The following is a 25,039-nucleotide window of genomic DNA, read 5'->3' as shown; positions in this document are numbered from 1 at the left end:
GGAGTAAAAAACTTCTTTCTGTTGGTTTACTTTCATAATGAGAAAAATTTGCATACTCATATATAAAAAAAAATGTGTCGTTGAGGAAAATTCCACAGCCTCTCAAACAGGCTGGCTTATCCCCCAAACTGCAAAGTTCTCTAAATGACTCATTTGGAGTTCGAGCTGCCCCTTCCCTGCCTGGCCTGATCTGCATGGTCCCTCAGAATGACCCAGTGTCCCCCAAATCACTCTGTTGTCCCTAATGGTCCATGAGAAGGCAGCACTCTCTGTTTCTAGAACATTCTGGAGAGACACAGAGAGGGCAAAGAGTCGAAGAAGAAAAAAGCAGCAGCACACCTCCCTGGCCTGCAACCAGATGGAGCGTGTGGGAGGGTCCTCTGGGATGACCTCACATCAGAGTATCATTCTCCACCGTTTCCAGATCATTCCACAATCTGTGGCTGGCTTCTGCCTACCGCACTTCTGAGAAGCATTATCTTCATTTTATTGACAAGAAGCTGGCATAGAGGACCATGATTATCACACACACCTGAAACAGGAGCAGAGTCTTTCCATGTTTCCTCTTAACACAGGCTCTGGGACTGGTCTCTGAGCTCCATTCCAGCAAATACCAGAGAACCAGAGGCAGCTGAGGACAGAACACCAGAGCATCAGGCAGCCCGCAGCAGCTCTGCCGCACCGCCAGGGAGCAAAGTCAGAAAGAACTGCACATGGAATTGAAATCACTGGGGGAATTTCTGAACCTGGATTCAATATCCCATCCTGGAATCCAGCCAAGAGGCTGGAGTAGATTCTTTAGTCCTTGCCAAATATGCCAAGGGGCTTTTAAAGATGAGGGAGAATTATTTTCTTGCTTGCTTTCTCCTGCAAGTGAGGTGGTGTGATCATCCTCAATTAGGATCCAGAAACCATCCATCTGACCCCACATCTGCCCTAGGGAGCTGTGCAACTTGGGGCTAGTCTCCTCACCTCTCTGGACCTGTTTGTCTGGAAGTCAGGAGAAACGGACCATGATCTTGGCTGTTTTTCCAGTTCTAACACTCTATGACTAACATCAAAAGCAAACAGTAAGAGATAAGATTTTTTGTTTCTTTTTTTTTTTTTTTTTCCCCAGCAAGAAAAACAGTAAAGCTGACGTATTCTGGACAACTGTGCTGTTACTGAGTACATCACTGCAGAGTCCTCTCCACTGGAGAGCAGCCACCACCTCAACACTGCCAGCACCACTTCCTACATTGTCAGACTCCAAAAGGGAGGCTTGCAAGGAAGCAACCCTTGTGTGACATGACTTCTGGGAGGCACCTGTTCTGTACTCCCTGTTCCCACTATTGCGCAAGAAGCCCCCTCCCTACCTGGGCTAATAACATACACAGCAAATATTCAGGGAGAAAATCATCTGCTACATGCTGCACTCAGGGCCTGGCCTGGGTTGACTCTTAATTGTTGTGGCATCAAACCAAGACAAGTCCCAATATCATCCCCACTTCTTGACAATGGATGCAGGGGTTGAAATAACTTGCCCAAGATCAGGCAGCTTCTAAATGGGATGCAAACTTAGGAAGACTGACTCTCAGGCTAAGCAGCTGACAACTTATGGTAAGAGATTTATTCTGTCACCATTAATGGGTACCTGCTACAGTCTGTACCAAGAATATGTGGCCCCTTTTTCAGGGAGAACATGGAGCTATCGAATGGATTCAACTGTAATAGAAACAGAAGATTTGGGTTTGACTTCCTGTTCTACCTATTTATTATATCACGTTAAATCTGAGTCCCCTAGGGGATAGTAATATCCTCTGGGGGATAGTAATATCCACATCACTGGCTTATTGTGAGGATTAAATAAAACAGTGCTTATCAAACTCCTAGTTAGTTTCTACACAAAAGAGGGAGAATATCTGAACTTAAAATTTCAGAGGATCTGTGCCAATTACTCTGGATCTCAGTAGATGAGGTTGGAACGAAAGTTTGAATTCAGACTTGATTTAATTAATTGACATCTATTTCTTACAATTTGTTGTAGGGAGTCGTGTAGGGAGTTGGTTGCCTATAGGTTGCTGCTACGGGATCCCAAGTGCCAGTGGAACTTTCCTAACATAAAGGTGGAGAATGCCCGAGCAGCGAGGGTCCTCTGCTCCCTCCCTGGCTCCCTCACTCACCAAATTACACATTCTGCACCTATTTCTATAAAATAGACAAAATAGTTTTGGCTCTTCTCTTCCTCACAACAATATCTCAAGCTCTCAAGCTCCCCCGATAGAATAATGACAGTGGGAATACCTGCTATTTGTATAATACCTAACATTAGAACATTTTTACATTAAAAAACTTTGCATGTGCTTTCCCATCTTCTTCAGATACCCTAGACAGCAGATTTCTGACAGTCTTGAGGGTACAATTTACTAAATGAAGCCAAAGAATGTTTTGTCTTCAATAAAAAGATGTAAACAATTGATAGGTAGTAAACATTTGTGCATGTGTGTATATTTATACAAACAGTATATTTACATACATGTGTACATATAGGTACATATACATGTGGGGTTTTAGTCCATCCATTCTGTAGCTTTACTAAGAACCAAAACACCACATCTACTACAGCAATATATTTGTTTGATATCCTTATATGTATCTGGATTCCAAATTATAATTACCACTCATCTGTATCATATAATGAAGACTATTTTTTAAATATTTAGGAAAGTAAAATGAAAATATCTTTTAATGGATAGTAAATCTCATTTGTCAAATTCCATGTAACTATTAATATGAAAAAAAATTTCCTTTGTTTGTACATCGACAAAATCTTAACTTGGACCACCAAAGCCTCTGACCTCTATTTTAAGGCCTGAGAGAAAGAGCTCATTATAGAGCTTTAAAATGGTAAACATTTGTGGGGGTGGGGGGTGGTAAGTGGGGATTGAACCCATGGCCTCCTGCATGCTAGGCAAGCACTCTACCACTGAGCCAGGTAAATAATTATTTAAACCACCTAAATAATAACCCTGGACTTCAAGTAGGCAAAATGAAGTGCACTCATCAAATTACATACAATTTAAATAGTGAGCTAGATATAAAGTTTCACTAAAATAATTTATTTACCCACATAAATAATGCCAAGAACTATGTAGAAGACAGAATGAACCCAACCAACAGTTAAATAGTAATAGCAAACCTTTGGTGTATATTTATTCTGTTTTCTGTATTTGCCATCATCATCTCTCTCATTATTCTTGCACTTAATCTTTCATGTATGTGATTCTCCGATGTTGGTTGTTCTGACTTTCAGGCTTTTCTAGGAATACTAGGCTCGCTCTCTCTCTCTCTCTCTCTCTCTCTCTCTCTCTCTCTCTCTCTCTCTCTCTCTCTCTCTCACACACACACACACACACACACACACACACACACACACACTTTCCTTAGAATCATTTAAGTGGCATTTGTATAAATCATTAGCTATGTAAGTTTACAGAAGAAGGGAGACAATATTTGCCAAGATATATTATGAGAGGAATTGAACCACCGCCTCATCTACCCACAGCTGAACTCCCTGAGTAAATACCCACAAGAGAGGACAGGGAGGTGGCACAAGGAAATGAGCATGCACATGATTGACAGTGTTTTCAAAAAGCGTGTTAAAACACATTGTTTCTTCCACTACTCGAAACACCTACAGAGTGATATATATAGTATTAAAGGTGGCAGGAACAGCCAGTCTTGATTTAAGTGATTTGAGTGCGGTCTGTTGCCATTGGAGTGTCCTCTCTGCCTACTCTTCTAGAACACCCCAATTGGTCGAGAGATCTGCCATCCCCTTGATCACTGTGATGGTTTGTGTGAACCAATGACTGGGTCAAGGGATGCCTCCACAGCTGGCAAAGCATTATTTTAGTGTGTCCCTGAAGGTGTTTCTGGAAGACATTACCATTTAAATCAGCAGACTGAGAGGAAAAGGTCTTCCTCAGCAATGTGGGTGGGTATCCCCCCACCCCGTGAGGCCAGAACAGAACCAAAAGGCAGAGGAAGGAAGCATCTGTTCCCTGTGCTCAATCTGGCAAGACCTCCCTGCCCGCAGACATTGGTACTCCTGGTTCTCAGGCCTTCAGACTCAGACTGGGGCTTACATTATGGCTCCTCTGGTTCCCAACCCTTTGGGCTTGCACTGAATCTCACCTGCTGGCTTTCCTGGGTCTCCTCCAGCTTGTAGATGGCAGACAGTAGAACTTCTATAACTGGCCTCCAGAACTGCATAAGCCAATCCCTCATAATAAAGCTCTCTGTGGATATCCCCATGTCTCCTATTTGGTCTATTTCTCTGGAGAACCCTGGCTAATGCAGTGACTAAAGTCAGAGAGAACTAGAAGTCAGTGCAGATTTCTCCTTTCCCCTAAACCCCCTTCAGATACTCAGCACCTATGCCTCAGTGCCTCCTTAATCTCACTGGGTTCCCCCACCCCTTATCTGTCTTCTCACCATTGTGCCTTTAGTTCAGGACTGGACCCAGGAAATTCATAGTCTCAGAAAGCAGACATCCTGCATCAGAGTCCAGTAGAAATCTCAGAGGCAAGAGCCCATCTAGACACAACCAAGGGGGCACCCTGAAGGAGATGTGTGTTACCCTGAAGCAGAAAGTGGGACAGAGCAATCATCTGCTCCTTTCAGAGGGACTAAATGAAACACAGTGTGGGCGGGGAGGTGAAGATGAGAGATCACCAAGCCGGGGGCTGGCGTACAGAGGAGTGTGGATTCTATCCCGCAGATGGCTTCTGGGAACGAAGGTGGGGAGGGCCGGTTTCAGAAATGCATTTAAACCCTCATTACATAGTACTGGGGGAGAAGGGGACTGACTAACTGTTCCATGAGAGCTGCACGCCATGCAATATTTGGGAAGCAGAAAACTCAGGGTGGGTACTGGAGGGATGCAGCGACAGCCCAAGTTCACCCAAGTATCTTTGTCTTGCAATGGGGCCACAGCCAATTCCATTTTCTTTCAATTCAAGGGGTTCTGTGGGCAATGTTCAAGAAATCAATACAATAAAAATGCTTTGGTTCTGGCTCTCAAGTCAAACCAAAAATGTTCTTCGATTATTTGTGAGGGACAAAGCGCCATGGGAAGGACACCTGGAAGCCCCCAGGTGTCTCCTCCGTCTGCACAGCTGCCTTAGCATCAGACCCGTTTTATTTCTTCTTATAGACACTCCCCGTTAGGATGGATTACACAGTGATCTCGGCTGAGTCTGTGGTCTCCCTGGCAAGAGGAGCGCCTACCTCGAATGAAGTTGAACAGGACCTCAGAAATGGAATCCATCCAGCATAAGAGATGAAGGACACCAAACAAAGCAAGACTCTGATAGGGCCCGAGGAAGCCAGTCAGTCACACATGGGATCCGGTTCCTCCACAGAGCCTGGTTTCAACAGGTCCAGGATGGGCAGCAACCAGCATCCAGCAGGCCTAGGGTCATCTGGTAGACAGTTCACACATGCACACCCATGGCAAGACTTTGATGTGTACCACACAGCATAAGAATGACTGCTACCAAATAACTCATCACCACACCCCTCAAACCCTGTTTTACATAAATTACATTTTTTTTTTAACCAAAGGAACTTTCCATAAGGGGTTTCCAGATAACCAAGGGTTCTGGGGCCGTAAGAGGGATGACTGCTTCCCTGGGTGTGATCCCATGGCACTTAGCCATTACTTCACACACTTCCTGCTCGCATCCTCCATCCCAATGTTACTTCTCCAGAGATTTCAGAATCCCCTTCTGAGTACGTCAGATAGACCCTCAGAAGTTGTACTGGTGCCTGAGAAACTCAAGTATCGGCTTTACCAGAGCTTAGCCATTTTCAGTTATTGGAAAAGTGGTTTTGTTCATCACCCTCACCAACGAATTACTATTGACATGCATGTTCCTCTGACACACACGATAAACCAGCACTTGGCCGTGATTTCAACGTCGAGGGGCCAGCCTCCCGCTGGAACTCAGCTGTAGGAGCCAGAACAAGTTAGACTTCAGTGAGTTCTTCTCTGAAGACTACTCCTTAATCCTCGAGCAGTGGTCCTCTTCTTGGGGTGCAAAGCTGCCTTCTCTCCTGTTGGCCTACACTGTCTGGACCAAGGGAACAGTGGCATAAGGCCCTGGCCGGGCCACAGGGGTGCTTCATGCTGGGGCCAACTGCCGACTCACTCTGTCTCTGGAAGGCCCTGTCCCCACCACTTCCTGCCAGTCAACCTGATCTTGGGCCACTGAGGATTCAGGGGCCCCAGCCCAGCATCCCAGGATTTGGCATCTGCTACCTTAGCAGTCATTATTCCCCTCTGATAATGTGCTCGGCACCACATTGTGCTGAACTAACCAGCCCCTGGGACAGCCTCTCCAGTTCGGAAAGCACCATTACTGCAGCAACTTCTTAGGCTACCCTCAAAGAGAAAGGTTCCCGCTCTTGAACCCAGCCTGTGGCAGGTTCAAGATGGACTGATGTGATGACGGACTCAAGTCAATTCCCAGCTCTCCTATGAAATCCAGCTCTTCCAAAGGGAGCACATTGGAGTTCTCCTGTCATTGAAACTTCTGCCTAGAGGGACCATGGTCTGGTGTGTGTTTCTGCATGTGTGTGCATGGGTAACACTTTCCCATGCTCCTGGACAAAAGGAAGAGCAGCTTCATCCCTGGAGGGTGCCACCAAGGCAAGGCCCAAGAGTAGCTGTTTTCCATGTTGAGCTGGTTTTATGTTAGAATTACTGGGGGGTGGGAGTGAGGCAAGAGGAGCTTTTTCAATTTTCTAACCTTCCCCATACCTCCAGTCTGACTCAATTGACCTAGTATAAGCCCAGGCATCAGTATGTTCTTAAAAGCTTCCCTACTGACCTTAATTTGCAGCCAGGAGTGAGAACTACTGCTTCAGAGTAGCAACAAGAACCATCAGCTGAGACTCCCCAGCATACCCAGTTAGAGACACAATTTTAAAGCAGTTCCTGCCCCAGACTCTTGCCCACAGCAGACAATCGCTGCAGCCTACAAAGTAATCATTAGAACAGCATGTGGAATTCTGGTGCCGTGTCTCATTTACATAGTGCCTCTTTAATCAACCAGAACCTTAGTTATCCCAAAACGATTAATACAAGGGTTGTTCTGGATACATCTCTTTTGCTTCTGTCCCTTATTTTTCAGCTTTATGCATCTCCTCTCTTCTCCTCTCCTTTAAATGCAGACTGATTGTGTATTTGCCTTTCTACCCTTGCTAAAGTGCTTTATGTGTTGCTTTAAAATTAGATTTGAGCAGGGCTGTCCTCTAACTAAATAATACCACAGAAACCAGAAACCATAATCCAACTGAGGTGTGTAACACTGATGATGTTCTATTCTGTATGCATAAGAGACTCCATTCGTGCAACTGCAGCTAGCCATCCTGTCTGGAAGAGCTCGTGATGAATCATATAGATCCAGCCCACCAAACACCAGCTCAGGCCGGAAGCTCTCACTGCTGCATAGCAACAGCCTACCACGATGCTTATCGGGGGTTTTTCCCTCTGAGCTTGGCTTAATATCTACTTATCAAGTAGAAAATTCATTTTGGAACTATTTTCAGAGCAAGTACAAAGACATCCATAAGGATATATTAGCTACATTACTTTTACCCAATGAAATAAATAAATCTCTCACCCTGCAATAAACTTAGCATGTGGGAGGGCAAGCAGCCTCTCAAACTGGCCTACTCTGAAGAAAACAGCATGGAAATATATGAAGGAACAGGGGACACGGCAGAATTCAGAATAAAGCAGGTCTACCAGGGACCCCCATCTACAATGACTTAAGTGTCAAAAGAATTTTTTAATACGTTGTTTCAGAAAGTTTTAACATCCAGCAAGTCCAGATCGCAGGTATGCTCCACCTGGATATTCGACAAGTCATCTCCACTTGGACATCCGCAAGAGCCCCAAATTCTCCATGTCTAAGTCAGAACCTATCACCAACCCTCCTGATTTTATATCTCTGATATCAGTTAATGAGGTCACTACCATCCAGTCATCCACATCAGAATCCATACTTATCCTGAGATCCTATATCTCCCTCAACGTCTCCTACACCTTCCAAATCTCTACATCCCAGAGACACCACTGTGCTCACCCCCTCATATCAGTCTCTTCCATCCCAACACCATGGCCCCTGTTTTAATGTGCAGTTTCTTCATTTCTCTTCGTGATTCTTCTGACGATCTCCTAACTACTCTCCCTCCATGTAACAAGTCCTATACCTCCAATCTAACTAAGTTTTGCCACAATAATCTTCATTAAAAATCCTGGTCACAGGTTCCTTTCATTAAAATCCTTGGTAGCTTCACCAGGATGAAGTTCAAAGTCCACAGTAGGGTATACAAGGCCCTCCACAATCCAACCTTAGGTCTCCCCATGCATCACCTTGAACCCTTTTTCATGGTGAGATGAGCCACCTGGAGTTCCCCAACCCACTGGCCTATCTCCCATCTCTAACCTCTGTTTGGGCTGCTCCTTCTGATTGGAATGTTCTCTACCTTTCTGCCCCAGCAAAATATAATCACTATATGGATATCCCTCATCTACACAACCTGTCCTCAACCCCGCTCTAAAAGAACTAGGAAACCAGCCTCTTAGACCCCTGGTCATGCTTACATAGCAGCATCTAAAACCGGACCACACTAATTAGATCTCAGAGGGCAAGAACTGCTTCTGCAACTCAGAGTCCAGAAGTGCTGCCTGATGCATGCTGGGAATTTGATAAATACTTGTTAAATGAATGAATGCCTCCATGACAGTGTTTTAAGAATGGTTCCAAACTATTTTCTTTCTTTGACATGCTTATGATGTGGAACTGTTTCTTATTCTACTTGGAAAACATTTTCAGAGGACCAAAAAATAAATCAGTACAGGAGATAAATCACCTCCTATCCCCCAAGAAATCATTTCTTTGTTCTTGACTCCTGAAAGAAGAGTCATGCTTGAAGGCATGATAAACTATCAAAACGCATTATTCCAAATCCTTCCTGGCACCCCAGGTTTTCAAAGCCCTCACCCTGGAAGTGATTATTCGAGTCACACACAGGGTAAAGACACTATCCTGTTAAATTAAAGCAGAGTGTCTGTGGCATAAACCAAGTCTGGCTTATAAAAACATCCATGACTCCTAGGACATGGATGGAAAGTAACATTAAGAATAGAAATTGACTTCCTTGGTGTTTTTACTTCCAAGCCCAGAAGGGAGTCACATAAAAATAAAGGTGTCACCCTCAATTCAGCAGCAGATGCCCCTTGCCCTTGAAAGGCCCTAGGCCCACTCACAACTCTATCTAAAATGCCAAATATCTGTAACGTGTCTGCAACTTCATGTCACCAGCGAATCACTTCTCTGAGCACTGATTTCATATTGGAAGATGGGCAATTTAAATAAATGTTTCATTAACATAGTGTTTTCCTGCTTGATGCTAATGTTCTTAATTTGTTTTTCCAGACTCTCTTCCATAAAATCATTTCCTGCTATGCTCCTCGGGACAATCTGAAACTCTTGGTCCTTAATAGACAATCCAGAGAACCTAGAAACCAACCAAACAACCAAACAAATATGCAAAATCCCTGACACTAAAAAGCTACGGAGACCCATTTATTCTGAAATACACATCAGAAATGCTCTAAGTTCTTCTATGAATCACACAAAGGTCAGAACAGGATGGACCGTCCTGACCGCTTTGGTGGTGCTGGGTTAGGACAGATGGTGGCAAAGCATTGTTTGGTGGGGCACTGTGGGTCCCAGAACAAAAAGTGAGGCATGTCTTGTGCAGGAAGAATGCAGAATGTGTGACATTTTGTTTTGAGGCCCTAGAAGGCTTGTTCCCATTCTGCTGTGTTTATCTGTACCAGACTCCTGCTATGTTGTGATTCCAAACCCCAAAAATTTCAAGGATATTTCGAACGTCTTTTATTAATAGCAACTCAAAAATTTCCATAGCTCACTGTTCAGATAAATGCCAGACAAGCAAAAGCAGGTACCATATAAGGGTTCATTCCCCCAAACTTGGTGAGATAAGGAATAACGCCTTAATTCTAACGTTGTGGGGAGAGAAGGCGCAACACTAAAATATCATCCTCGAGGTGGATCCGTCCACATCAGAATGGTCTGTGTGTACATGTTCTGGAGGGGGAGACCAAGATCTTGATTTGGTCCTATTCTACATGGAGAGCAGAGCTAAAACGCCATGAAGAGATGAAGCATGTAGGTGGCAAACATTGGACCGTTCTGGGTGCCTAGTGCCATGTCTGCGGCAGAGAGCAGGAAAAAACCATCCCAAAGCCTCAACCCAATGGTAGAGGGGTTGGTGTTCCAGGCTCTGGCACGTGTGAGCTGCATATAATGAGGCTTTGGACATGGGATTTGTTTTGAGCTTCATCTCCCTTTTATAAAATAACAGCAACGATGCCAGTGCTCGGAGCAGTGGCGACAGTACCTTTCACTGAGCCCTTCCCGTGTAGCGGTGCTGAGGTCAGCACTTCACACATGCCTGGCAAGCACCTGGTTGCTCTCTCCTTACCACACCCTGCTCTGGAGAGGAGGTGAACTCCACTCTACAGGGAGATTCAGGAACTGGCCCCAGGTCACTCAGTTGGAGTGAATGGTAGGGTCTGTTCAAAACCAAGTCTGCCTGACAACTGGGCTCTTTGGAAATGCTAGCTACCTCCATTGTCTGCCAACAGATTTTACAAGAGGGACCAGATCTATCTACATGGCAAGCGTTTGGGAAGTGCTGTGTGAATGTCAGTCATCATCTGCATCAGCAGCTGATGTTCCCCTTTGACCTCTGTGAAGCCCAGCCTGGCAGCCAGGAGGAAGGACACAGGGGCAGCAAGGGGAGGAGGGCCAGGCCCCACTCCTGGCACTTACTTTCTGAGCACGGCGATCTCGTTCTCTATACTGCTTTCTTTGCCCTTCAGCGCCTTCTTAGGGATGCACTTCACTGCGAAGAGTTTTCCAGTTGCCTTTTCTTCGGCTAAAACCACTTCAGAAAAAGCCCCGCTGTGGACAGAAAGAGAGAAAAAGAAGACTTAGAGTCCAGAGTTCTAGTTTCATGATGGCACCTCTTATCTGACCTCCAAAGCGTGAGGAAGAATAGCAATGACTCTGACCCCCCAGCATGGCTCCTTACAAACATCCCTATGCAAAGAAAAACTCTCAGACAAGGGGGTCCTCTGCAAATCAACAGTGGATGTGGACACAGGTTTGGCCCAAAGGGACACTGGAGGATGACATGGATTGGCCATCTGCAGGGCCACCTGCCTCTCTGCTGTACAAGGGGATGACAGCATCCCTCGGAGCCAACAGGATCGCTCCCAGGACAGGATCCCCCTGCAGAGAAAGCCAGGGTCAATCTTCATTTGTCAACCCCTCTCATCGCCACACAGACTAGAAAGTCATACTGAAATTCCCAGATTCCCCACAGGCCTTTCATCCAATGAAGCTTTCCAAGCACTTCACAAACATTGAATTAATTCTTGCAGATAGGTAACGATGTAATTACAGTGTGAGCTGGTGCAACACGTGGTATTGACACGGGGTTAATTAATCGGTAGGGGTAGGCAAGTTTTCATTAAGCAACTTATTTCCTTTTCAAGCCAAACAAACAAATAAGGACCACACAGTAGGGAAGACTTGCCTGCCTGAAAATATAAATTTAACTGTTAGTGCAGAGCAACATACTGAACCCATGATGTTGGCAGCCAGAGAGCCCGTCTCTCTGCCCAGCAGTGCTACACACTCGGACTGGGGCAGAACTCCCCAAGGTCTGACGCACAGACAGCCTCCTCCACCATCTCCAGACTCAGGGACTGGGTTCACAGCACACTGGCCAGGGAAACCCTACCACACACTGAGATGTTCTCAGTGCCCGAACTTCAGAAGCAAGTCTGAATTCCTCAGAGAGATGCGAAAGATGGCTTCTACACAACCATGACTAGACATGAACTCTGCTGCATCAGTAGAAACCACCTGAAGCACCATTGTGGCCCCAGGGACTCAGGGCTGCATTCTTCAGTCAAGAGCAAAGAGTTGGCTCAGTCAGGAGAAGGTACCCGCCCTCACTCTCCTTCCCCACCTGACAGGGTCAAAGAAGACAAAGACATAATTTTAAAATCCTTCCCAGTGAGAGGAATTCACGTCCAGTTGTTGCAACCAACTGTGGGCCCTCAGGACACTGATCCTATTGGAATGCAAACTCTCAACAGAGAAGTCCGTCCATCGTTAAGGTTGGAATCCAATTACACAAACCTGAGGGGCAGAAGACAGTTGATCCACAAAATACCCACAGGGAAAATGTCAGAACAAGGATCTTCTGCCCAAATCCATAAATTATTAGCAAGTAGGAATCTCCCCTCAGAAGAATCTAAGTTGAACCTTCTGGAACTAGCCAGAATAATAATCATTAAATATTAAGACATTAAAAACCCACAACATTGATGTACAAAATCAGGCTGCCTCAATAATACTTGGTCACTGCCAATGGCTTTGGCCCAAGAAAACCAGTTCAGAACAACTTCAGAGACTTCTCCTGAGTCCAGGACCTTGTCTCCCCTCAGCTCTAACCCAGGAGCAGATGAGGGGGTTCACCTCACAGAGGGTTCCTGGACCCCAAATATTGGAATAGGTACATACTTCTTCCCCCATCCCCCAGAGGGGGGAACAGGGAGTGTAAGGGGGAGAAGATCAGGGCTCAAGCACTCTGGGTGACTTTATGCCAGATAATCCACTCATTCTCCTTTGGTTTCCACCTGAGTCCCTAATACTGGTGACACCGTGATGTTTTTTTCCTCTGAATATGTCAGATTTGTTAAATCCATTTTCCAGAAGGCAGAGAAGCCCTTTAGCAGCTGCAACTACCAGCCAGGGCTTCAGTCAAGAGGCGCCCAGGCTTCCTCCTCTGGGGAATGTGCAGACAGCCAGAGACTGGGTGAAACAGAGAAGTCCCTCCACAAGAAAGGAGACCCTCATGGAGGGGAAGGTGGCTGCCTGGCTCTGCAGGTTGGGGTCTTCCCAGAAAACAGAAAGAAGTGAGGTGGAGGTGTGAAAAGCAAGAGCGGGAGGGACAGGGAGGGCCCCAGAGCCAGCAGTACTGGGCTGCGGCAGGGAGCTGGGGCAGGGTGAGGCAGTGGTGTCCCTGCATCAAGGCCACCATCCTCTGCCTCTGTCCCTAACTGTGGGAGGGAGGGACTATCTGTGACCCTGTGTGAGGGCAGCATAAACAGGGCACAGATGGGTACAGGAGTCCCCGGCCTGACAATCCTGAGCCAGCCATGAGGCACCTGTGGAAGGGGTCAGGGAAGGTCGCAGATGGACAAGGAATTCCCAGCCACACTACCAAGTCAGGCTGCAAAGCCAAGGATGTAGTCCCATCATCTCAGGAAGAGGACCCACCTGCCTTTGCACTCCCAGAAGAAAGGAAAGCAGGGATCTGGTCAGAGAGTTGTGCATCCATATTCCCAGCATCATTCACAGCCGCCAAAAGGTGGAAACAATCCAAGTGCCCACCGAGAGGTACGTGGATTAAAACACCAAAAAAAAAAAAAATGTGATCGGGCTGGGCTGTGGCTCAGTGGCAGAGTGCTCACTTAGCACACGTGAGGCCCTGGGTTTGCTCCTCAGCACCACATACAAATAAATATTGTGTCCATCCACAACTAAAACCCATTTTTTAAAAAAATGTCGTCTACACACACAATGGAATGTTACTCACCCTTAAAAAGGAAATTCTGACACATGCTGAAATACAGATGAACCTTGAAGACGTGAGCTCATTGAAATAAGCCCGTCACCAAAAGACAACTGCACCCCAGTTCCATTCTGCGAGATCATTAAGACTAGTAAAATCCACAGAGGCAGAAAGTAGAGCAGCAGTTGCTGGAGGGAGGGGAGAGGGACAGTTATTGTACAATGGGGACAGAGTTTCTGTTTGGGAAAACGAACATGTTGTGGAGAGGGTCTGTGGCAATGACCGAATAAGGCAACGTACTTGAGGCCACGGAGCTGTACCGTTTAAAAATGGTTAAAGTGAAAAAGTTTATGCTCTGTCCTTCAGACCACAATAAAAACATAAAAACAGAGTGCCTGCCCACTTTTTTCAACTCAATGGCTTTGCTTGAGAAGGGAGACATTGGGAAAGCTGGATGACCCTTTTCACTCATTACTCCCCTGGAGGGGAGAGGAATTATGTGAATAATCGCAGGGTACCAGATGGCATGTACCATTTGCCATTTACCAAGTGCTCTGGCATCTAACAACTAATCCAGTCCTGACAACCCAAACCATGCAGTACAGTAACAGAGGCTACTGTCCCTCCATGTCAGTGAGCTCAGTCACAGAGGTAGTGCAGGGCAGAAAATAAAGCCCTCTGAGGTCCTTCTCAATACAGCATGCAGGGCTGACGCTCTCTGCCACAGGAGCCTGTGGCTGGGGCAGTGCCTTCCCTTCCAAGCTGCAAATCCACTCACTTTCTCATTTAGCCAAACGACATGCATTCATCTTCTGTAAGCTTTCCAAAGACAAAGCTGGGGTCATCTTAGAGGATAAGATCAGCATAAATTTTTATTGTTTCTGTAATAAACAAAAATCACTTGAAGACACTTCCCCTGTTCAAGGAAGCCAATTAACAACATCAAAAACAAAACTCATGAATGAACTGTTTGGGCACCTTCAATGTAATTACACAGCACCGTGTGTGCGTGTGTGTGTGTGTGTGTGTGTGTGTGTGTGTAAGAGAGAGAGAGGGAAGGAGGCAGAGAGGGACAGGGAGCTGGTGGCAGGCAGTACTACAGCAAGGAAAGTGATCTGAGAGCCCACAGAGTCTTCAGATAACCCCAGAAAAGAAAATCCAAGGAACAGAAGCAGGGACAAAGAACAAGGAGGGTTTAAAAATACAAAGAGGTCAAGGCAGGTCGCACTGGATCAGCCATAAAACACAGGTCTTGTGCATTTAACTGAACGGTACCCAGGTGGTACCACGGCCTGTAATCCCAGCTGCTCTAGAGGCTGAGATGGAAGGATCCCAAATTCAAGGCCAGACTGGGCAAATAGTGGGAGGGAAGGGAGTGGGGGCATTAGGGACTGAAATGGAGTAAATTAAATTCCATGCAGGTGTGATTATGTCAAATGAACCCAACTACACACACACTCTAGAAAGCTGAATGGCAGGGTGCTTAGCAGCTGCAATTCCACTTGCATCTGGAGATGCATGCCCGGAACTGCCCACACCACACCCTCTACTCTGCTCTCTGCAAGCTGACTGCTTCTCTCACCACCACTTGACTGGAACCAGGTGGCCTGAGACCCTCGGGTCTCCTCATAACTAAATGCAGCTGTGGTTTCTCACTGCTGGTCCTACTGGTCTTTGTGTGCCATGTGATATCCTCCGCCTCCTTCCTAAAACTCTTCTTGGTTCTATGACATGGTTCTCTCCTTCCATCTTTCCATCCATCTTTTCTATCTTCACCTGCCTATTCTAATCTCCCACCCCTGAAAAATTCTAATTGTTTTCCTAATTTCAAAGCCCTCCTACTCACACATGATCCTCTAACCTTTGTCTATATTTTAATCTTTTTCACTTTGCAAAAGATTCCCTCTCACTTTCGCCAACCCACTGACCCAGCTAGACATGCAGATCTTCCATTAAAAGATTCTCAAATGCCCTTCGTTCATCTAACCCCCACCAGGGCTCTGGGTCAGGTCCTTGTTATTTCACCTATGGATTACCTGCCCAGCACCCTCCTGCACGCTGTTCCCCCAGCAAGCCTACCTTCTACCTCTCTCCTGCTTGCTCCTAGAATTGCTGTTCTAAAACAAAGATCTGAAGTGGTCATCCCCTGTTTAATTCTTTGAGGTTCCATGTACATAGGGTCAGGTTCAAATCCTCTGCAAGTTACCCAGGTATTCAAAGCCCTTGCCAGCCTGACCAACTTGGTGGGCTCATCTACCACTATAGCACCCCCTCCAACACCCTCAGCCCCCGCCGTACACACCTCGCCCTTTCACACCAAGAGGTAGCTCAGGCACTACCCTTTCCTTGAATGTCATTTCTCTGTTTGCTTGGCAAAATGCCATTCGTTGTTTTTTTAAGGGTCCAGGTATATTTCGTCCTCTGTTGAGGTGTCTGGATTGCCTTTTACCTGGACAGCATGACCCCTCACACCCTCTGAGGCACGTGGTTCATACCTACGTTTCCCCACTGACACGTACCACCACAGTCCTCTGGGTTTTGCCCACAGGAGTGCAGGCGTTGGGCCTGATTCTATTCTGTCTCCATACCCAACGGTACTGGGCACCAGCTGGTGTCCAAGACAGTTTTGATGATCACCATTATCTGGGGCTCTCTTCAGTTTCCCAGCTGGCTCTCCGCACTTCTGCTGTGCTATACATCCAGAAAATAAGTAATAATCTCTAATGACCTTCCACTCAATGTTGAGAAGAACCATTTCTCTTTCTTCCTCCCACTGTGTTCCAGCAAGTCTTGGCATATGCAGAAAGGACCTCCAGGGTTTCTCCCGAGGCATAAAAATTCTTTTGAGTCCCTCTTGATCCATCTTAAACCCTTACTTACGTGACTGAATGTGTAAGTAAAAACCTACAGTTGATTGATCCTGAGATCACCATTGGTCTTGACTAATGAAATGTTAAATTTGTGAATTTATGATACAATATTTCTTTCCATAAACCATCATCCTGATGAATAAGATAAATAAAATTTGATGGTAGAGAAGGCAGATTTTTATATAGATGGAAAGACATTAGAAAACATGGCAGAAATAAAAATTCCAGTATTCTGAAAATTGCCTTCTTTTTCAAGCTGTGACAAAACATTTATTTGAATTATAAAGAAAGTCATTATTCTATTTATAAAAATACCAAGTTTCCACCAAAATTAAATCTCTGTGACAAATTAGCAGAGAGGTCACAAAAAAAGCTATTCTTGAAATACTAAATATTTTCTGTACCTGGAGATGAGCTATACAAATTGCCAAAGTTGAATCTTCCCCCCTTTTCTTCCACATTTCAAAAGAAAAATCAAATCCTCACCTGGGGGCAGCTGCCTCTGATTGTAAGCCAGGAAAAACAATCTTTTGAGAGCTGAATTTCCAAGACTAGAGGGAATATCATGTTTTCTATATGGACTAAAGATTTCTAAACAACTACTCTTTTAACTTTCATAAATTATGGTTTCTGAGAAGGCTGTTTTGTTTTGACTTATTCACTCAATTTCCAGACAAGGATCCTGTTGTTATGATGGCCGATTACCTACCAAGACGGCTTACCCAGAGGTGACACCCAACGCGCCCCCTGTGGGCCACACACCTGGGCACACACAAGGATTCAGGGTCCAGGACACCCATGGGAACACAAAGCAAGAATGTGGGCCAGGCTCTGGGAATGCCTCAACTTTCTGATTTCCCAGAAAAGGCAGCACAAATCATGTACCCTGAGGATGCCTTGGCTAAAAAATGACATGTGAATTTCAAATAGCTGTTAAAAAATTCACAGAACCATTCAGAGTATCTTAATTCCAGATCTGTGCCTTCTACTGAGACCAGAACTCAGAGCTAGACCAAGCCCATAGATATGCTTGATGAACTCGCCCCGTCACTAACAATCATTAATATAAAAAGCAGAAGCCAGGTCTGCTGGCATGCATCTGAAGTCCCAGCTACTCAGGAGGCTAAGGCAGGAGGATCCCTTGAGCCCAGGAGTTCAGGAACAGCCTAAGCAATACAGCAAGACCCTGCTTCTTTAATAACATTTTTTTAAAAAGGAAACTGTGACATCTGCTTTCCCAAATTTTAATAATCTTTAATCTTAAGTTCTTAATAACAAATATTGAATAAAAGGGTAGTGACCAGGCTGCCTTATCCTAAAATGCACACCACTTAATTTCTTTTCTCATATAAGAACAAGTTAACTACAAAACGAACAAAACTTAAATTTCCAATCTATTGTGACAACTGACACATTTTCAGATGCTCCACAATGTCAGTCAAATTGAACGGATGAAGACTCCTTTAAAAGGCTCCTCTGATTTCCAACAAGGATCAGGAATTCTGGAGCTGTCTCTTTGATGCATGACAATACACGAAACCAACCATTCAGTACAATAATATCCATCCCAAATTAGACCAAAAGATCATCAGATGGTGCTAAAATGATCTGCCCTATTAGCTTAGAGTCAGTTACTATTGGCTCATTGCCTTTTTCTGCTTTTTAGTCATTCTACATATGAATCAAATTGATTGTGTTATTAACTTTATTAACAGCACCACCTCCAGCCTATGGCCATTAACATACCAAGCAATCCAGCCTACAGACGTTACCCCCAGGCCTCCAACCATAAATCAAAATGTTCTTTTTCTCTAAGCATACTATTTTCTTCAATGTCAGACAAGGACAATATTAAGGACTGGTTTTTAAAAAATGGATTAAAAAAATAGCAAAAAGTGAAGTTGGTGATATTTGGCTGGAGACAATATAAGAAGTAGACAGGTGCCTTTTGGACCTATTGTTTCAGAGCAGAATCAATTCTTAAAATGGAAAAACCTGTCTGCTAATCCTAACAATAATCTTACTGACCCCAGAGAATCCAAATGGATAATAACAGCACTGGAGTCAGACAGTCTCCGTCTAAGCACCTCTCCGGGCAGAAACCAGGCAACTTTAGAAGTGACAACTCTTTCTGCTAGGATCTTCAGTTAAAAATCTCCACTAACTCACATACTGCTAATGACATTTTATAGTGCTAATTCAGCACGCTGACCAAAAGAAAACCATGTCCGATCTATAAAATAAAGTCCTGGCAAGCCAAAAACAAAAACAAAAAATCCTTCCAGACAGATATGTATGCATGAAAATTGGCATTTCATCATTGGCATCCAATTTAGATACAGCATCTATTCATAAAAGTCTATCTTCTGAAAACCTCCACTTGGCAATTATGTAGTGAGCCATATGTTAGTTTATGTGATGCTTAAGCTGAAAGTATTAAAATTTTATTTCCTAAAAAGTAATCTATAACTGAGGCTCTTATTAATTTGGACAGTACCTCGCCAACCAGTTCCAATTAGACACAGCTCCCTAACTTCAGGATAGACGCCGAGGAGCAAGGAGACTCCTAGAGTTGTGCTTTTCCACCAAAATATCCCCATCTTCCTCTGCGACGAGTAAGCCCACGAGGACAAGCGACCTTCCCCAATGGCTTCAAGAACCATGACAAGGCATCCTTACAATTCATGCGATTAGCCTGGTTTTTGCCCAGATCGATTCTCATCCCGAGTACATCTGAGTGTCTAAAAAGCCACTGGAGCAGGTCTGGGTTATAACGAGACTTGTCACAGGGAGAAGGCATCAAAATGCCAGCACCGTCATCGTCGGTGACATCTCCGGTTTCTGAAGGTTTTTCCGTGGCACTAAATCTTTACTGTTCACAGAGTCACTGATCCGAACGCAGGAGACAAATAAATTCCAAATGAATGCAAACCGCCACACTTGAAAGAGCACGCTCCACTTAACGGCCCAACCTACCCCTCGGCTTCTCCCACACTTCATCTCGGCTGTCCTCACTCACGTCCCTTGTCAAAGGCTGATCTGGAACCTAAGTGAGCCAGTCCCTTTTTTCTTATCACACCAACAGGGCCTGGTTCAGGGAGGTGGTGGCAGGATAAAGAAGCAGTTCTTCTGGAATTATAGAATCTCCTGAAACCACAGCTTCAAACTCTAGAAACCCTGAAAGGCCCGTCACACGCCTGTCACACAGCTCTGCTCTACTCGGGTGACAGAGGGAATGATCTGGATGAAACGGAGCCTGGGGACATTCACCACTTTTCTTTGATGGTGCACAACTCCCAGATGGCACTTTGCACCAGGGTCTTCCCAGATCTCCCGTGTGAGGAAGATTTCTCCCTAGAGAGGTGGCTCTTCAGTCACCCTTTCTCTTCCCTTCCTCATCCCTTCCTCCTCTGATGAGGACATAAGACCTGGCAGACAATCAGGTCCTCATTCCCCGACAGCTGCCGAGGTCCATTGTCCTCCTAGGGCCAAATGCACGGTCCCTTTGGTAGGGAACAGTGGGTGTCGTCATCAAATGGTGGGCACAAACCCAACCCCCCAGCAGGGATGGCTCAGGATATTCAAGAGTCACCCCAGCTGATTGCCTCTCACAGGTCATGGTCACTTACTGGGACCCCCTTCTTTTAAATACCCCTACAAGGCTTAATTTTATTCTCCTCAGGGCAGATGTCTCAGCAAGAAAGTTGAAGAAAAGTTCTTTTAAGCTCCCTGCTAATGGAATACACATCAATGTACCCTTTAATATTCCAAGCTCACTCATAAAAATAACCAGAGTCCTCACAGATACAATGATGACTACATGAAAGAGGAATCTATGTAAAGAAAATATAGTCAGGCGTAGTGATGCGGGCCTGTCATCCCAGTGGCTCCGGAGGAGGCTGAGGCAGGAAGATCAAAAGTTCAAAGCCAGCCTCAGCAACTTAGCGAGACTCTGTCTCAAAATAAAAACATTTAAAGGGCAGGGGATGTCGCTCAGTGCTTAAGCACCCCTGGGTTCAATCTCTAGCACAAATAAAAGAAAGAAAAAGAAAAAGAAAAGAAAGACAGAAAATATGAACAGTCTCATAAACATAAACAAAAGCTTGAAAGAGCAAAACATTGGAAAGATCCTAAATGTCCATCAATAAGGACATCAATAAGGGTTAAGTAAATGACAATTCAAAAATACAGTGGAGTATAATCAGCCATTTAACATAACTAAGTAGATTTATGTGTGCTAATATAGAATTCTCCCCCAGATATATTGAGTGAAAAAAATAAAGGTACAGAGCATTCAGTGAATTACGCCCCCCCTTGTATAAAACACATGCATGTACATAGGTGCACACTCTCAGGAAAGTGGAAGTAAGGAAGACAGTTGCCTCTGGGGAGTGCCTGAGCATAAGGCTCAAGGGAAGACCTACTTTTTACCCATTTTATTAGGTGCACACAGTTTTCCATTTAAAGTTAATGAAGTAGAGAACATTTTGGAAAAAAAGAGATCAGAATAATCAATAATAATGTATGCAAAATGACTCTGGCTAATTAAAGCCTTGTTCTAGATATTATAATTGGATTAATCAACTAGCTATGTCACATTGACAAAATGTCAGTGACAATCCTGTTCTATATCCAAGTTCACCTTTCGTGCTGTACAAATAACCCATCCAAAGAGGGCTGCGGTGAACTGGTTAGTTAGACCTCTGAGCCTGGATCACACTTAGGCTGGACACCTTCGCTGATGAAGAAATTCAGTAGCTTTTTGAAAAAAATTTTGTTTTCATAGAGGCCATTCATAAGTAACATGCAGGAACATAAATAGCACTAGAGGACTCATTCACAGAGAAGGGGAATTTGAAATTGGTCTTGAAGAATGAGTATGTTTCAACGGGCGAAAATAACAGAAGGTAGGGAGACAGGAAAGATGACGAGGAGGAGATGTTCCAGGGCCAGGGGGTCCCTAACAGGATGGATGACACATGCAGAAGAGGAGCATCAGAGGGGACAAAGGCGTGGAGAGCAAGCACAGCGCTCAGAATGTGCACGTGTGTGTGTGTGTGTATGTGTGTGTGTTTGTGTTTCACATCGTTTATAGTCACAATGCCATAGAACCTTATGGTAACAGAATAATGCCCCCCAACAATGTCCACGTCATATCCTGGACCTGTGAATGTGTCACCTTACATAGCAAAAGAAACTCTGCAGTTGTGATTAATTTAAGGGTCTTCATATAGCAAGAGTATCCCAGATTTTTTCAAGTAGATGTGATCACAAAGATCCTTACAAAGGAAGACAGGAGGGTCGGAGATGTGACAAGGCCAGCAGAGGTCCCAGTGATGTCACAGCTGGGAGGGAGCCATGAGGTAAGGAAAGGAGGCAATCCTGGAAGTCAGAAAGGGACAGGGATGACCTCTTACAGAAGGAGCACTGCCCCACCTGCATCTGGACACCAGCACTGAAAGACTTGCTTTTGGACTTCCACCATCACCATCTCCATTACCATCACCACCACCATCACCATCATCCCCACCAAGACCACCACCATCACCATCACCACCATCATCACCATCACCACCACCATCACCACCACCGTCACCATCATCATCACCATCATCATCACCACCATCACCATCACCACCACCATCACCATCATCACCACCACCATCACCACCTTCATCACCATCAGCATCACCATCGCCACCACCATCACCACCACCATCACAACCATCATCACCATCACCACTATCACCACTATCACCATCATCCCCACCATGACCACCACCATCACCATCACCACCATCACCATCACCACCATCATCACCATCACCACCATCACCATCACCACCACCATCACCACCACCACCACCATCACCATCACCACCATCATCACCACCACCACCACCACCATCTCATCATCATCATCATCATTGCCATCACCATCACCATCACCGCCATCATCATCGTAATCATCAATATTGTTTATTAAAAGCCTTATTAAGGGCTAGGGGTGTGGCTCAATAGTAGAGCACTTGCCCAACATGCACAAGGCTTTGGGTTCTATCCCTAGCACCACACACACACACACACAACTGTATTAAAACCTAATTTTAAAAACTGTTCACCAACCAATTTCCAATTTCTAATTTCTAAGTCCTGCCTGATAATATCATTATGCCCACTTCACAGCTGAGAAACCAGTTTCAATGAGGCTAAAATTTTTGCCATCACATATTGAACTGACACTTTAAACCTGGTTTAACGTGAAAGTCATTCTCTGTCATTTTGAAACCATGCCACCTCTCTGGGTGCTCACAATTCAGAAAGAGTAAAAAAGTGAGGTGCAGAGAATATTTTTTTCACTGTATTTCCTCTCCTCTCCAAAAAAAGCAGGGTGGGGCATGTCCAAATTCTCATCCTGTGGCAATTTGGATGATGATAGGTGAAATTTTCTTACGGACCCTCCAATGGAACCCTGCTTCCACTCCCTGGGACTGGAGGTAGAGGGCCTCTTCCGTCCTATTTCCATGAGCCCGCACTCTCCATTAGAGGAATGTGGCAGTGCTTTTCAGCTGGACCTTCTGTTCTGTTCCTAAGTCCCTCCCCGTCGTTTCAGAATCAAGCCCCTACCTCACTGTCTTGAATCTTAAAATTCTGCATCGTAATTTTCATTCTTTTCAACAGCACGAATATTCCGTAGATGCAAAATTGACCCTTACATTGCCCCATGTGGTCATTCCTCCTCCTTCGAAACTGCCCACGTCTCATTATTCAATTCCTGATTAACAGAGCCAACTTCATCTTCAAGTGCAACTGACAGGCCCTCACGTTTTCTACGACGTAATCACATTAACAGCATCGTGGCTGGAAGGAACTCTCGTGCCTCACAGGTCTCACTACTGCCGCGAAAGCTTTGTTTCTCTTCATTCACACGCACACCGGGACTACCAATTGACTGCTACAGGTGCTGACTATGGACATAATTCCTAGCCAAAAAGAAAAGCAAGTCTGCCTTTCAGCTCTTTACGAAAACAAAAGATTTGAAACAAAAGAAATGAAGGACAGATCCTGAGAGACTGTTCATTGCATTTTTCTCAATCTCTTGTCCATGGTGGCTAAGACCCATCCCAGGCAAGGTGGGTGTGAACACAGGGCTACTCTGGTCTTAACAGGCCCCAAAGGGCTGGACCATGGCCTGAACACCATGACCCCCCCAGAGGCCCCAGGTCCAGAGCAGCACAGGCTGCTCTGCTTGGCCCCATAGGGCAGAGAAAGACTCAGTTTGAAGGCAAACAGCAAGTAATGGTTTCCTTGACACACGGAGTGAGCTGCTCTGAGATTTCAGGCAAAAATACAGTAACTCAACACAGTGAGATTCCCAGGCAGATGACTTGAGGGCTCTAAAACACTCAACTGCCTAGAAGTGTCTCCCAAATTGGCCCGTTATTAAGGTGCTTGAGGGCCCACGGGCAGTTACCTCTTCAGGTTAGGAGACAGAGCAATGGACCTCTCTTCATGTATCTCCCGGGGACGCGCCACGTGGAGACATGAGCACCGCCCAATGGAAGTCCTGAGTGGAACTGGAAACCGTACATAGTTGCAACATGAGCTCCTCACATATAACAGATACGGCAGGTGTGGGTAAGAGCTAGACGTGGCGCAAGATTGGGGCAATTATAGATGGACCTGCAGTAATGAAGAGGTAGCCAGGGCAGGCCTCTTGCTGAGGCCTGGAAGGAATAAGCAGAGAACCATGGGCATATGTAGAAGACTCTTCCAGAAGGGGAGAGCAACACATGGAAGGTCTGGGGCTGGTGAGGGTAGTGGTTGGTTAACAGAGCAGGAGGCCAGGTACCAGGAGTTAGGTGAAGAGGGAAGAATCGGGGTCCAGGAGCACCCTCAGGAGCAGTGGCCACGGCAATGTGAGGCAGGGATTTTTCTGAGAGATGTTCAAATCCACTGGTTTTAGCACACAGTTGTTTCCCTTCTGTGTAAAGCTAAGAAAAAAGAAAAAGAATCCAGGCCAGCACTGGCTTCCCAAATGCCATAAATCTACCTGAATTAATTAATCATTCTCATGTTCCCTGACAGATTCTCTACTTAGCCAAACATTAGTTAGGCTCCTGAACTTTCTTATGGACCTATCTCTGCCCTCCTTATGAAATCCAGTTTGGGCAAGAATCTTGCTCTGGACCTCTGATCACCTGTCCACCTGATCAGGTTTCCTCAGGTGATGTCTGGGCTCGCTGGCCTGCCTTCGGCAAGAATGGGTCGAGTTAGCCAGACTCCCCCTCAGCCCTGATGTTTCCTCTTCCCAGTTTGCCACCTGCTGACGCCGTCTTGCCCCTTGGCCATCGAGTCCCCTTGCCCATGCCATACTTGGAATTGGGCCCCACCTGTCTGTCAAGTCCTCTGCAAGACTTGTCCCTCTGCCGCTG

General features: G+C 45.4%; 1 protein-coding gene across 4 annotated transcripts in view; it reads right to left on the bottom strand.

Annotated features, from left to right (window-relative positions):
• CAMK1D (calcium/calmodulin dependent protein kinase ID) overlaps positions 1-25,039 on the bottom strand; it is a 386,022-nt gene that overhangs the window by 219,064 nt on the left and 141,919 nt on the right. For 3 of the 4 annotated variants that reach the window (XM_079106243.1, XM_079106241.1, XM_079106240.1), the window contains exon 2: positions 10,917-11,048. The exons of the other annotated variant lie outside the window; for it this stretch is intronic. In XM_079106243.1, the coding sequence (XP_078962369.1) occupies positions 10,917-11,048 (132 nt within the window). The remainder of the gene's footprint in view (positions 1-10,916; positions 11,049-25,039) is intronic. 4 annotated transcript variants of the gene reach the window in all.

This window comes from Sciurus vulgaris (assembly GCF_902686455.1).
Source record: "Sciurus vulgaris genome assembly, chromosome: 12".
In the NCBI taxonomy this organism is placed as follows: Eukaryota; Metazoa; Chordata; class Mammalia; order Rodentia; family Sciuridae; genus Sciurus; species Sciurus vulgaris.
This window is presented reverse-complemented; position numbering and strand designations above follow the sequence as displayed.